This window comes from Neofelis nebulosa, chromosome 1, assembly GCF_028018385.1.
Source record: "Neofelis nebulosa isolate mNeoNeb1 chromosome 1, mNeoNeb1.pri, whole genome shotgun sequence".
Taxonomy (NCBI): domain Eukaryota; kingdom Metazoa; phylum Chordata; class Mammalia; order Carnivora; family Felidae; genus Neofelis; species Neofelis nebulosa.
The window spans coordinates 37,108-52,997 of record NC_080782.1 but is presented as its reverse complement, the minus strand read 5'-3'; the positions used below and the strand labels follow the sequence as shown (position 1 = coordinate 52,997).

The 15,890-nt window shown below is 44.1% G+C and overlaps 1 protein-coding gene across 5 annotated transcripts in view; it reads right to left on the bottom strand.

Annotated features, from left to right (window-relative positions):
- Positions 1–15,890, bottom strand: part of PLEKHG4B (pleckstrin homology and RhoGEF domain containing G4B) — an 84,523-nt gene that overhangs the window by 52,959 nt on the left and 15,674 nt on the right. For all 5 annotated transcript variants that reach the window (XM_058706146.1, XM_058706064.1, XM_058706230.1 and 2 more), the window contains one exon: positions 8,422–8,619. In XM_058706146.1, the coding sequence (XP_058562129.1) occupies positions 8,422–8,619 (198 nt within the window). The remainder of the gene's footprint in view (positions 1–8,421; positions 8,620–15,890) is intronic.

Genomic DNA, 15,890 nt, shown 5'->3' with positions numbered 1-15,890 from the left:
GTAGTTCCCTTTTTAACTTTTTGAGGAACCTCCATACTGTTTTCCAGAGTGGCTGCACCAGTTTGCATTCCCACCAACAGCGCATGAGGGTTTCCCTTTCTCCAAATCCTTGCCAGCACATGTTGTTTCTTGGGTTGTTGATTTTAGCCAATCTCACAGGTATGAGGTGATATCTCATTATAGTTATGATTTGCATTTCCCTGATGATCAGTGATGTTGAACATCTTTTCATGTACCTGTTAGCCATCTGTATGTCTTCTTTGAAGAAATGTCTGTTCATTAATTCTGACCATTTTTAATCAGAATATTTTTTGGTGTTGATTTATATAAATTATTTATATATTTTAGATATTAAACTCTTGTTGGATATATAATTTGTAAAATATCTTCTCCCATTAGGCTGTGTTTTACTTTTGTTGATTGTTTCATATGCTGTGCAGAAGCTTTTTATTTTGGTGTAGTCCCAATAGTTTTTTTTTTTTTTTTTTTTTTTTTTTTTTGCTTTTGTTTTCCTTGCCTCCGGAGACATATCTAAAAAAATGTTGCGGGGCGCCTGGGTGGCGCAGTCGGTTAAGCGTCCGACTTCAGCCAGGTCACGATCTCGCGGTCCGTGAGTTCGAGCCCCGCGTCAGGCTCTGGGCTGATGGCTCGGAGCCTGGAGCCTGTTTCCGATTCTGTGTCTCCCTCTCTCTCTGCCCCTCCCCCGTTCATGCTCTGTCTCTCTCTGTCCCAAAAATAAATAAAAAATGTTGAGGGGCGCCTGGGTGGCTCAGTCGGTTGAGCGTCCGACTTCAGCTCAGGTCACGATCTCACGGTCCGTGAGTTCGAGCCCCGCGTCGGGCTCTGGACTGATGGCTCAGAGCCTGGAGCCTGCTTCTGATTCTGTGTCTCCCTCTCTCTCTGCCCCTCCCCCGTTCATGCTCTGTCTCTCTCTGTCTCAAAAATAAATAAATGTTAAAAAAAAAAAAAAATTAAAAAAAAAAAAATGTTGAAAAAAAAAATTAAAAAAAAAATGTTGCTATGGCCAGTGTCAAGAGAAATTACTGCCTGTGCTCACTTATAGGACTTTTGATGGTTTCAGGTCTCACATACAGGGTCAGGGCCAGACAGCTTCACAGGCAAATTCTACCAAACATGTAAAGAAGAGTTAATACCTATTTTTCTCCAATTATTCCCAAAAATAGAAGAGGAAGGAAAACTCCCAAATTCATTCTATGAGGCCAACATTACTGATTCCAAAACCAGATAGAGATACAATAGCAAAAAAAGAGAATTAAAGGCCAATATCTCTAATGAACACAGATGCAAAACTCCTCAACAAAGTACTAGCAAACAAAATCCAACAATATGTTAAAAAAATCACTCATCATGATGTAGCAGGATTTATTCCTGGGTCGCAAGAATGGTTCAATATTCAGAAATCAATTGACATGATACGTCACATCAGTAAGAGAAAGGATAAAAACCATATGATCATTTCAGTAGATGCAGAGAAAGCATTTGACAAAGTACAACATCCATTCATGATAAAAACCCTCAACAAACTAGGTGTAGAGGGAACAGACCTCAACATCATAAAGGTCACATATGAAAAACCCATAGCTGACATCAATGGTAAAAAACTGAGAGCTTTCCCCTAAGCTCAGGAACAAGACATGGATGTCTACTCTCACCACTTTTGTTCAACATAGTACTGGGAGTCCTTGCCACAGCAAGCAGACAACAAAAGGAAATAAAAGGCATCCATGGCACAAAAACAGACACTCAGATCAATGGAACAGAATAGAGAACCCAGAAATGGACCCACAAATGTATGGCCAACGAATCTTTGACAAGGCAGGAAAGAATATCCAATGGAATAGACAGTCTCTTCCGCAAGTGGTGCTGGGAAAACTGGACAGCGACATACAGAAGAATGAACCTGGACCACTTTCTTACACCACACACAAAAATAAACTCAAGATGGATGAAAGACCTAAATGTAAGAGAGGAATCCATCAAAATCTTAGAGGAGAAAGCAGGCAAAAACCTCTTTGACCTTGGCCGCAGCAACTTCTTACTCAACACGTCTCCACAGGCAAGGGAAACAAAAGCAAAAATGAACTACTGGGACCTCTTCAAGATAAAAAGCTTCTGCACAGCGAAGGAAACCATCAGCAAAACTAAAAGGGAACTGACGGAATAGGAAAATATATTTGCAAATGACATATCAGATAAAGGGTTAGTATCCAAAATCTATAAAGAACTTATCAAACTCAACACCCTAAAACAAATAATCCAGTGAAGAAATGGGCAAAAGACATGAATAGACACTTCTCCAAAGAAGACATCAAGATGGCCAACTGACACATGAAAAAATGCTCAACATCAGGGAAATACAAATCAAAACCACAATGAGATACCACCTCACTCCTGTCAAAATGGCGAACATTAGCAACTCAGGCAACAACAGATGTTGGCAAGGATGCAAAGAAAGAGGATCTCTTTTGCATTGCTGGTGGGAATGCAAGCTGGTGCAGCCACTCTGGAAAACAGTATGGAGGTTCCTCAAAAAATTAAAAATAGAACTACCATATGACCCAGCAATTGCACTACTAGGTATTTATCCAGGGGATACAGGTGTGCTGTTTCGAAGGGACACATGCACCCCCATGTTTATAGCAGCACTATCGACAATAGCCAAAGTATGGAAAGAGCCCAAATGTCCATTGATGGACAATGGATAAAAAAAGATGTGGTGTGTGTGTGTGTGTGTATGTGTGTGTGTATATCTATACACACACACATACACACACACACAGGAATATTACTCGGCAATCAAAAAGAATGAAATCTTGCCATTTGCAACTATGTGGATGGAACTAGAGGGTATTATGCCAAGCAAAATTAGTCAGACAAAGACAAATATCATATGACTTCACTCATATGAGGACTTTAAGAGACAAAACAGATGAACATAAGGGAAGGGAAACAAAAATAAAAACAGGGAGGGGGACAAAACATGAGAGACTCATAAATATGGAGAACAAATAGAGGGTTACTGGAGGGGTTGTGGGGGGGATGGGATAAATGGGTAAGGGGCATTAAGGAATCTATTCTTGAGATCATTGTTGCACTATATGCTAACTTGGCTGTAAATTAAAAAAATAAAATAAAATAAAAGATATAAAAGGCATCCAAATTCATAAGGAAGAAGTAAAACTTCCACTATTTGCAGATGACATGACACTACATATAGAAAATCCTTCAGACTCCACCAAAAACTACTAGAACTGAGAAATCAATTCAGTAAGGTCACAGGATACAAAATCAATGTACAGAAATACATTGCACTTGTATGCACTAATGATGAAGCAACAGAGAAATTAAGAAAAAATCCCATTACAACTGTACCAAAAATAATAAAATACCTGGGAATAAACTTAACCAAAGAGGTGAAAGACCTGTACACTGAAAACTATAAAGTTCTGATGAAAGAAACTGAAGATGGTGTCTGGGTGGCTCAGTTGGTTAAGCGTCTGACTTCGGCTCAGGTCATGATCTCGCGGTTCGTGAGTTCAAGCCTCTCATCAGGCTCTGTGCTGACAGCTCAGAGCCTGGAGCCTGCTTCAGATTCTGTGTCTCCCTCTCTCGTTGCCCCTCCCCTGTTCATGCTTTTTCTCTCAAAAATAAATAAACATTAAAAAAAAAATTGAAGATGACACAAAGAAACGGAAAGAAATCCCATGCTCATGGATTGTAAGAAGAAATATTGTTAAAATGTCTATGCTACCCAAAGCAATCTAGAAATTTAACATAATCCCTATCGAAATACCAGCAGCATTTTTCACAGAACTAGAACAAACAATCTTAAAATTTGTATGGAACAACAAAAGACCCTGAAGAGCCAAAGTAACCTTGAAAAAGAAAAAAAAAGCTGGAGGTAACATAATTCCAGGCTTCAAATTATATTACAAAGCTGTAGTAATCAAAATAGCATGGTACTGGCATAAAAATAGACACATAGCTCAATGGAACAGAATGGAAAACACAGAGATAAACCCACAGTTATATGGTCAATTAGTCTTTGACAAAGCAGGAAAAAATATCCAATGAGAAAAAGACAGTCTCTTCAACAAATGGTGTTGAAAAAATCAGACACCTATATGCAAAAGAAAGAAACTGGACCACTTTCTTTCACTCAAAATGGATTGGGGACCTAAATGTGAGACTAGCCCTGAGGTTTCTTAAAGTTCAATCTCTCCTCCTCTGAGCATAGATGGTCCTTCCCCGTCAGGTTGCTCTTCCACCCACCCTCTCTGCAGTTTCAGTCACTGGTCCCAGGTTTGAAAGTGTCTTCTGCTCTTGCTCACTTAGGAAGTCATTATCTCTCCATAATTTGGTTCTTTTAGATCTCTGTGTATCCACAGCTCTTGGATGGTTTTAAAGGAAAGTATAATTGTTTTGGTTTATGTAGGGCTTTCTTGTTGCTTGGCAGGAGTTAAAGTCTCTCTCACACTTCTAAACCATAACTAGAGAAAGGGCTCACCTGTTCATTGGCCCTAAATGTTTTGCCAATTTCTGCTGTTCTCTGACCCTTCACTTAGGAGTACATGTACAATTTCCCAAATGTAAAGGTGTTGTCATTATTGATTTGGAGTTTTATTGCACTGCAGTCTTTAAAAAAAAGTTTTTTATTAATGTTTATTTATTGTTGAGAGAGAGAAACAGAGCATGAGCACGGATGGACAGAGAGAGAGGGAGACACAGAATCCAAAGCAGGCTCCAGGCTCCGAGCTGTCAGCACAGAGCCCAATGTGGGACTCAAACTCACAAACAGTGAGATCATGACCTGAGCCAAAGTCAGACGGTTAACCCACTGAGCTACCCAGGCGCCCCTGCACTGCAATCTTTAGATACTAATTCTTTGGTATTTATTGCCACCTTATGATTAATGGTCAATTCTGGTCAATTTCAATAAATGCATATGTACACTTAAGAAGAGTGTATGCTCTCTAATATTCTCAAGTTGCATACATTCTTGAAGTAAATGTATATCCTTTAATTGTAAAATTTTACCTGAATTTTATCAAATTTTGGTTAATTCTGGAAAATGTTGCATGTGTGCTTTGGGAAGGATGTGTATTTTAAAATTACTGGCTTCAGTACTCTACGCATGCCCATTAGTGAAAGAGAGAAATCAGGTGTTCAGACATATGCTAAGTAATATGGGGTCTGTTTATCTATTTGCTTTTCCCATTATGATTATGTTTACTCCTTCTAATTCCCTCAGTTTGTGCACCAAACATTTCAGGCTATGTTGTTAGGTGTTTACAGACTGTTACATATTCCTGGTTGTTACCAGTATTATTACTCAATGATCTGCCTTAGCCTTGATAATGCATTCTGCCTTTTACTATATTTAATTTTTTATGATGATTGCTACACCAGTTATCTTTGGCTGGAATTTTGCTGGGCTACCATTTAAAAACTTTGTTTTCATCCAGTTATTATATATGTTGTGCTTTTTATTCCTGTGCCTTTGCTTTGTTTGTTCCCTCCTTTTCTGGCTTCCATTTGATTTCATCTTCTTTATTGGAATCTCCTGCTCCTGCTTCCCCCCCCCCCATCAAGCAAACCATTCTATTTCTATATCTTTCTGTTTGCCTTTAACTTCTGCAGATAGTTTTTGAGCCAAACTGTGATGAAAGAAAGTCATAAATAAGCTGATGAGTCACTTTGAACATTTCCTGTATCTACAGAGGGATGGAAGAATGGTGGTCATTGAAATCTTAGGAATACAACAAAAAATTAGTAATGTTAGTAATGTTCTTCAAGTCACATACTTCGACCACAGCAGGTAAATAAAAACTGCATTGATCTATATTAACTACGATATGTTTATATGCATAGGTGTTGAGATAAGTTCATTTTCTCCTGTGTCATACAGATGATCGAATTTTATTTTCTTTATTCAAAAGTAAAAAGCAATATAAAGATGCAAATAGCAAGGTTATCCCTAAATTTCATTTTGTGCTTATTAAATTGTATACTTGTAAATATGTATTGATACTAAAGAGTAGTAGTATTCACACGGCTTTTTCAGAAAATAAGCAATTTTGTAAATGGAAAGGCGGATGACTTATGATTAAAATGAAAGGAAAAGGAAACACAACAGAAGAAAGAAGGTGAAACATTAGGTCAAAATACCTTCTCAAAACACACCTTTGAAAGGGGACAGGCGTTTCTGTTCCCTGTGCTGCTGTTTACCTCTGTTTCTTATCAATCAATACCCTTTAAGTGTGCAAAAGATACACAATCACAAAGGAAAAAATCCTCTGTGTAGACAACTTCACACAAAGCATCAAATGTAGGATATCATTGGTCATTTCTCTACCGTGGTCATTCTAGCTAAAAGGCATTCAAAGAATTTAATAAATCAAAGTAGTCCAGTGGTAGTTTTTTTTTAAAAGCCCTACTTCAATATCAATGGAATAATAAAAGGCACTGATTAATAAAGATCTTACTTTTTAAGATCTTTGTACTTTTTAATATCTTTGTACTTTTTAATATCAAATGTACTTTTATTGTTTATTTATTTTTGAGACAGAGAGAGACAGAGCATGAATGGGGGAGGGGCAGAGAGAGAGGGAGACACAGTATCGGAAGCGGGCTCCAGGCTCTGAGCCGTCAGACCAGAGCCTGATGCGGGGCTCGAACTCACGAACTGTGAGATCGTGACCTGAGCTGAAGTCGGACGCTCAACCGACTGAGCCACCCAGGCACCCCTCAAATGTACTTTTATACGATTGAGCCATGAATCTCTATAGCAGCTCACTGCAATATACCCACAAATTGTCTGCCATTAATTTTAAGACTGCCTCAAAAATAACCTACAATAAAATATCCCAAGACATTTCTCCCCTAAATTGATCTACAGATTTAAAGTAATCTTAATCAAAACTCCTAGTATGATTTTTATAAACTAACAGATTCTCAATTTTTTATAGATATGCAAAGACACTAGAATAACTAAACAATTTTGAAAAGAACAAAGTGGGAGGCCTTATACCAGCTGATTTCAGGATTCACTCTAAAGGTTCAGTAATTTGGGGCGCCTGGGTGGCGCAGTCGGTTAAGCGTCCGACTTCAGCCAGGTCACGATCTCGCGGTCCGTGAGTTTGAGCCCCGCGTCGGGCTCTGGGCTGATGGCTCGGAGCCTGGAGCCTGTTTCTGATTCTGTGTCTCCCTCTCTCTCTGCCCCTCCCCCGTTCATGCTCTGTCTCTCTCTGTCCCAAAAATAAATTAAAAATGTTGAAAAAAAAAAAAAATTTAAAGGTTCAGTAATCAAAAGCATGTTACTGGAGGAAAGAGAGACAGATCAGGGGAACAAAACAGAGTCTAGGAACAGATTCACACTTGTACTGACAATTCACTTTCAACAATGTTGCCTGGGTGAGTCAATGGAGAAAAGACGGTGGTCTTTTCAACAAATGGTGCTGGAACCATTGGATAGATAAGACATGCAAAGACAAACAAATTTGAAGCTTACCGCACACCATATACAGAAGTTTAACTCAAAATGGATCTTAGGCATGAAAGTGAAGTCACCAGGAGACAGAGGTTGGAAGTGGCCCAGCAATCACACTTCCAGCTATTTACCCAAGAAAACATAAGCCCACACAGATCTTGTATGCAGATGTTCGCAGTAACTTCATACATAATATTCTAAACTGGAAGCAACCTAAATGTCTATGAATCTATGAATGAGTAAACAAATTGCAGTGTATTCCATACAATAGAATACCACTCAGGAAAAAAAAAGCAGCTAAGAAATTTATTAACCTGGGTTTGAAGACTAGTCAAAGTTCACTGGGGATACCTGTGGACAGAATGGATACCTGTGGACAGAGTAGGCTCTACAGCTGGCAGGTCTGAGAGGCTGTTTCTGGAACACAAAGCCCTAGTTCATTCATCATTTGTGACTATGGAGAAAAGGAGCCAGAAGTCAGAGGAAAGGAGCTGAGCCAGTAACCTTATGGACCCCAAACCTGGAGTGGACTGCGAAGATCTCTCCATTTTATGCGATTAAACTGTATGAAAAATGGCTGAGATTAATCTCGCAGCTTCCTTTCAAAAAGAAAACAACAAATTCTCACTTGAATTATTTCTGCTTTAATTACTAGTTTAATTCCTTGTTTTCCTTTGCCTCCATCACTGGTATAAGTCCCCAGATCTAGAATTTCATGTGCTCAGTTGAAATATTTTCCAGGTACCAAGTAACACTTTGCCTGTCTCTTCCATACAGTCAAGGACAGGGAGGCATTATCTGCAGGAGAGGGTCTCCCAGGTTTCCTTCTGCAGGGAAAACCATCACACAGGCCCTGTCCCCTGAGGGGAGGGTCTCACACAGGTTTTGGCCCCTGCAGGGCAGTTACTCACACAGGCTTCCTGCTGCAGGTATTGTAGGACCTTCTTGGCTGGAATGAGGAAGTCAGTGAGGCAGCGCAGCCCATCCCCACCGTGGAGCCTCTCAGCCACACTGAACAGCTGCCAGAGCACCGTGGCTGCCGTGGCCTCAAAAGGTGGGTAGAGGGAAGACAGTGTGTTCTGGATATAGGTGTCAAGGGATTCCAGATCCTGAAATGCAAGAGAGCATCGGGTAATTTAAGACATCAATGAAGACAGGTGCAGAGGAGAGTTTCACTGGCTGGTTATGTAAGGGTCCCCTTTACAGGCTCTGTCTTATGTCTGGGTATGTGACTTGTCTCTGTGGGAAGGTGCAGACAAACCCTCAGCATAGTGGGGAGTTCCTCTTGGAGCAGTCTGCTGGTCCTTCACATTGTCACACTGAGGAAGTGCCCATGGCTGCATTAGGTACACCTGACCCCTGAGCCTATGAGGGGAACCCTAACTAACACTTTAAGTGAGGTTGTTGCTGCTGTCACCGGAGGCACAATCAAGTTCCACCCCATTAAATTCTGAAATGTGCACCTGAAATGCTACATTTTAGGGTTATCTGTGGAGCGTCTGGAATTTCTCAGGGGGCTTTCCCTTTCCCTGGTACTCCTGGGTCTGAAGGGAATGGGGGAGGCCCCTGTGACAAGGACAGAGCTGGTTCACATGTAATTTAATACTCAGAAAAGTTTACCTATAGTAAATACATTTTAACTGTACTGATAATGTTTAAAAGATTAAAAAAAACCCATTATGGCACCCTTTATCAAAATCACAGAATTACACCCACTCAGTCATTCTGAAAACAGTATCATTGGTACCTGATTTCTGCTTCATATTTTGATAGAACAAGCTTTTATGTAAAGACAGAATACTTTTAGTTTAAAAGATGTTTAAAGTTATTTTTAGATGTAGCATTTCCTGAGGAAATACCACAAGGTTCATTTGTTTGGAAAAGAAATGCAAGGCTACAAATAACAGTTAAAAGTCAAAGAGGTTAAAATTGTGAAATTGATTTTATTTTATTTTTATTTTATTTTATTTTTTTTTTTAACTTTTTTTTTTTTTTCAACGTTTTTAATTTATTTTTGGGACAGAGAGAGACAGAGCATGAACAGGGGAGGGGCAGAGAGAGGGAGACACAGAATCAGAAACAGGCTCCAGGCTCCGAGCCATCAGCCCAGAGCCTGATGCGGGGCTCGAACTCACGGACCGCGAGATCGTGACCTGGCTGAAGTCGGACGCTTAACCGACTGCGCCACCCAGGCGCCCCCTGAAATCGATTTTAAAGGGACAACAGTTACATCTGACACTCCTCTGAACAGTTCATGCTACAGGAAACTGAAAATAAAATAGTGAATCCTCTGAGCCCAGAGTGGATAAGGACTCAGGCCATCTGTCCTGACTGAAAGGCCAAGTCTCACAGCGAGCAGGGAGGTGTGCACTGCAGTGAGTTCAGCTTCTAGAAACTCCCACCACCATGTCGGTGTGGTGAGGCATTGATTAGATATCCTCTGGAGCTCCTACACTCACAAAGGCCTCCTCGTGTCTGTTTGTTCCCCTTCCTCCATATACCTGGCTCTCCCCACCAGACAGGGTCACTCACTCAGTAGGAATTATCTAAACACTAATTTCATCCAGAAAATACCAAGATGGTCAGTCTGATGTCTAAAAACTCAAATCATACTTGAGCTACCAGTGAATATCCAGCCCATAAGAAAAATGGAGGTGGTCTTGAGCCAGGGGCAGGAATCATGCTCTAGACGTCATGTACCTCAGAGATCTGAAGCAAATGCTTAATTGTGATACAAGAAACTGGTAAAGGTGGAAGGGGCATGTCTTTAATGATCTATTTTGGAGGAAGTAAAATGCAAACTTTGGACCCTCCCAAGGAGAGATGTCCTCCTGCTGCCCAGATACCCAAGTCCTGGCCCACTTCTCCTCCAGACTTGCAGATGTATCCTCATTCTCGTGTCCAGCTGTGGTTAGTAGCCTCCCAGCGGGTCTCCTGGCCTCCACCCCACCTACTCATCCCTTGAAAACTGCCCAAAGTGAGGAGGAGAGGGGCGATACTTGCTGAGATCTCTGGGATCTCACAGCATCCCCGGCCCCTTCTCTGCCTTTTGATTCCTGTCATGACTGAGTCAAGCCCCAGTACTTGGTCTAGAGGGCACCTCTTCCACCAGCTTCCGCTCCCTGGGTGCCATCCCACCCAAATCCTGATCCAGGCAAGAGCTGCCCAAGAGAAGCTGTTTACCTGCCCAGAGGCCATCTCCCAGGTCGAGTAAGTGAAGGAAGTCTTGGGCAAGCCAGAGGGAACACATTCTCTAGCCTCTTCTTGGCTACTGTGTCCCGAATAACTGCCCATACAGCAGCTTCCTGGCTGTCATCCGCCTCTCTGGGTGCTTGATGACCAGGAACAACCAAAGCATGATGGTGCACACAGGGCCACTGCCTCATGAGCTCCCCAATCACTTTGCAGATGGTGCCTGATCTTGCTCTTGGGAAGAGAGGCTCTGATGAATAAGCGGACTGTACGACCAGGGATAGACACAGCCTGAAGGGCCATCCCAGGCACAACACCGTGGCACGTGCACAGTACAAGCCAACCATTCCCACTTGCATACAATTCTCACAATTTAATATTTTCAAGACCCACAAATCATAAGAGGGGGAGGCAGACATATATGACCTTGAGAGCAGAGAGGCAGAAGTTATCACAACAGATTCAAATTACCTGAATATATTCAATTCAGCTTAAGAGAACATGTAACAATATAATACATCTTAGAAAGATTTCCATAAGAAATGTTTAAAGGGGACATTGTCTTTGGTATGTTAAAGGGTGAAGTTCAAACATCTGGAATATTTACTCTGCATAGTATTTTCTTCCATGATGTTTAGTGGAATGATATGTGGGTTACAGTTGAGGGTGTGTGTGAAGGAAAACGTGTGTGCAGAGATGGGTGTGTGTGTGAGGGAAAGTATGTGTGAGAGAGAAAGTTATGTGTGAGGGAAAGTGTGTCTGTGTGGGGGGAAAGTGTGTGTGAGAGATAAAGTGTGTGTGTGTGAGGGAAAGTGTTTGTGTGAGGGAAAGTATTTGTGAGAGAGAAAGTGTGTGTGTGAGGGAAAGTGTTTATGAGAGGGAAAGTATGTGTCAGGTAAAATGTGTGTGTGGGAAAGTATCTGTGAGTCAAAGTGCGTGAGGAAAAGTATGTGTGAGGAAGAGTGTATGTGAGAACGAAAGTGTGTGTGAGGCGGTAATATGTGTGTGTGAGAGGAAAGTGTATGTGAGGAAAAGTGTGTGTGAGAGAAAAAGTGGGTGTGAGGGAAGGTGTGTTTGTGGGAAAGTGTATTTGTCAGGGAAAGTGTGTGTGAGAGAAAATTGTGTGTGAAAGAAAGTGTGTGAGAGGGAAAGTGTGTGAAGGAAAGTGTGTGTGAGAGAAAAAGTGTGTATGTGAGAGGGAAAGTGTGTATGTGAGAGGGAAAGTGTGTGTGAGGGAAAGTGTGAGACAGAAAGTATGTGTGAGGAAAAGTCTGTGTGTGGGAAAGTGTATGTGTCAGGGAAAGTGTGTACATGAGAGGGAAAGTGTGTGAGGGAAAGTGTATGTGAGAGAATGTATGTGTGAAAGAAAGTGTGTGTGAGAGAAAATTATGTGAGAGGGAAAGTGTGTGTGAGAGGGAAAGTGTATGAGGAAAAGTGTATGTGAGAGAACATGTATGTGAAGGAAAGCGTGTGTTTGGGAAAGTGTACGTGTCAGGGAAAGTGTGTGTGAGAGAAAATTGTGTGTGAGAGAAAGTGTGTATGTGAGAAGGAAAGTGTGTGAGGGAAAGTTTATGTGAGAGAAAAAGTGTGTGTGAGAGAGGGAAAGTGTGCATGTGAGAGGGGAAAGTGTATGTGAGAGAGAACGTATGTGTGAAGGGAAGTGTGTGTGGGGGAAAGCATATGTGTTGGGGAAAGTGTGTGAGAGAAGATTGTGTGTGAGGGAAAGTGTGCATGCGAGAGGGAAAGCACATGAGAGCAAACGTATGTGAGAAAGTGTGTATGAAAGGGAAAGTGTGTGTTGAGGGAAAGTGAATGTGAGAGGGAAAGTGTGTGTGAGGGAAATTGTGTATGTGAGGACAAGTGTGTGAACGCCAGTGTGTGAAGGCATCTGAAGGTGTGTGTGGGGGTAGAGCCATAGTGAGCCAAGAGAAGTATTGGGGGCAAATCCTTAGAACAGTTCCTCCGCCTTTGGGTGCCCAGAAAGAGAAGGCAGTAGCCTCAGGGTCAGGGCTTATGAATGTCTATGCAGGCACCTGTCATCAGTTCAGCCTGTGCCCGCTCTCTCTGTAAGGTGTGACTCACCCATTCACCCATTCTGGCACACCATCAGGATGTGCAGAAATAGGAGGGAAGAAAGCAGACAAAGGCAGATGTCATCACTTTGTCGACCGTTGATTTCTTCTCCTTATGTAGCTCAGGATTCCCGTTTCAACCAAAGGCTAACTTCAAAACTAGGACCTCTGCCTGTGTACTTGATCCTAAACCTACCTGTGGCTTAGGATGTGATTTTCTGCAGATGTACGTTAGTGGATTGGCGACACAATACTAGTATAAAGCACTTAATTACCATTTTGCTGAACTATGAATCGGTGTGTTGTTATTTGCATTTTAACAAAAAATGTGTATGTCTGGAGAAATATTTTAGGGCTTTACTCTTCAGTGAAGGATTTATTTTCCCAGTTGACTTTAGGTAAAACTTCATTGAAAGGAGGGTGAATTTTAAAATCTATATCCTCGTCTCTCACAATGCCTGCACATTCCATGACCAGGCATGTTCCTCCTGGCACCTAGTGCACAGGCCAGTGACCTGGCCTCAGCACATGGCCCCTCCCTGCGACTCTCCAGGCCTCACACGCGCTGAAGATGAGAAGACTGAAGCTGGGGATCCACAGGCCCATCTGTGCCCACCCTGTGCGGGGGTGGGGGGGGGTGGGGGTGGGGCAGTCTCAGGGACCCCGGAAAGACACCTGGCCGCTTGGTTCTGAAACACGAATCAGCTGGAAATGGCATGCTTCATCCGCCAGGGGGCAGGTAACATGCTAAATGTCAAAGCCAAGGTAATGTCTTCTCATTTCAAGGGCTGTGCTGAGCTAAACAAGACCAGCTGATGAATAAGGCAAGGAAACAGCAGGGGCACCCCATCCAGGGCCTGGCAGGCCGGAGGGACTGGGCTGAGGCTGGCCTGACAAAGGCTGCCCATCAGTGCTCACATTTTCACTCAAATGCAACACCCCCAAAGATGATTGAAGGCACAGAGTTGTGGGGCAGTTGTTGGCAGGGTGGGTAGGCCTGGACATCAGGATCCTTTTACCTGCCCAGAGGGTCTGCAGGGGCTTACCGTGGGGACCACGCCCGTCTCTTAGGAAAGGGCACCCCAAGATGAGAGACTGCTAGGTAGCTAGGTTTCCGAGCAGGCAGCGCATAAACTGTGCTCCCACACCTCCACCCCACCCTTCCTGCACGCTCACAAGCTGGCAGCTGACCCCCCTCCTGTCCCGACAGGGATAGAAAGTACCAGAACATCAAAGACTTCAGCAGAGCCACATCGGAGACACCTTCCTTGCAGCTACTCCCAATGACCAAAGGAACCTGCTGCCCAAATCTACATTTGGGCGCCTGTATGCTGGGGACAGTAGGGCGTGCATAGGAGGACGGGATGGCAGGACACCTGGGACGGGGTCTCAGGTGGGGCTCGGAGAGGACTAAGCAGCTGCAGTCAGGCAATACCATCCTCTCCACGTGCCACTGGCCAGGCTGGGGGCTTCTCTGGGACCCAGTTATGCCGTCTCATTCTGAAAATTGCCAGGGCACGGATGTCGGTGCAAAGAGAACAAAGGCTGGGGGCATCACCCCCGAGGCAAGGCTGGGTGTGTGGCTGGCGTGGGGGCAGTGCACACAAAAGCCCCTCATCCGGTGTGGGAGCTCATCTTATCCTGCAGCCCCACGACCAGCTCCTAGTGATACCCCAGATGCCGTAGCCTGGGGTAGGGGCATAGAGAGTGGGGTACGGAGGGGTGCCACTCACCCAGGCACTTCTACCCAGAAGGTCAGGGCAGCCTTTCAGTTTACCACTATGGCCTCTATCTCTAGTCGGATTTTATAAAAAAAAGTCAGGATGTACAAGCAGCAGCAGGCATCCACTATGGGACACCAGAGCTGTTCCTACAGCCCGCCTTCAAACAGGGGCCTAGGACAGGAGGGGCACCCGCGTCAGTCCCAGCCCTGCCCCACTTTCCATCAATAGCCACTTTCTCAGTCCTGTGGGGGCTGGGTGTGAAACCCACACTCCCCAGGAGGCTTGCTTTCAGTAGCCGACCTGGTTACAGTCACTCAGACGCCCTTCCTGAAGGGCGCCGATGGTCATCTCTGTTTTCCTGTGTGTACGGACCCAGGAACCACTTTTGAGTCAAAGAAAACATGTCTAGAAAGCCTAGCCCCCTGTGCCGGCCTGACGTGCCAGCCTGCCTCCATCTGGTCTGTCTACACCTCCATGTGGGTCAGCATCTCAGGCTGACTCTCCACCCGGCCCCACTGCGGACTCCAGCCACCACCTGTGGGCCCTTCCTGGGCCCAGGCAGCTATGTCTGACACCTGAGGGCTAGGCCTTCTCTCCCCGACCAGCACGCTCCCCAGGCTCTGACCCCTGGGCCACGGCAGTTCACGCCACAGCTTCCTCGGACATTCCTCCACCTTCCCAACTGAGGTGAGTCTTCTTTCTCAAGCTCAGAGCTGCCTACTTGGCACTTAGCTGCCTTCTAGTGGTGCGTCTCCAAAACCGGGGTCTGCTTCTGGGCTGTGCACCGTGTGACCCTTTCCTTGCACATTCGTGGTGTTGGATTACATCGTGACGTGTCTAGAGGATCTTTAGAAGGGAGAGGCAGGGAAATATTTGGCCAGATGTTCACCACAAATATGTCTGGGCTCTAAAATCCCGCTTCGTTTATGGAGGAAAGATCCCTCTGAGGAACACTGGGCCTCCGTAATGCTGGACAGGGGAAATGCCCGTCCGCATTTCAGTAAGGTACTGAACTGACAAAAAACAGAGCAATCTTTTTGTGGTGAGCTGTTTTTCACAGAATCCCTGCCTCCCTGGGGAGGATGGCATGTCCCTGTCCATCGGCATCAGGCGCGGCCACATGACAAAGAAACGTGGCAGCAGTGGCAGATGCGGGTTCTGACGGAGACTTTGTGAGGCAGCACGCGCTCCGATGTACTACCTTTCCCTCTGCCACAAGATGGGTAACACCCCAGAGAAGCTGTTCCATGAGGCTGGACCCCAGAGTAAAACTGACGTGATGAGCGTGATGGGCACGTAGCATGAACCGGTCATCACGGTGCTGATGACTGAGATGTGGGGGGCATTGGTTATGTGGCATAACCTGCATATCGTGACTGACACTCCCTAGGA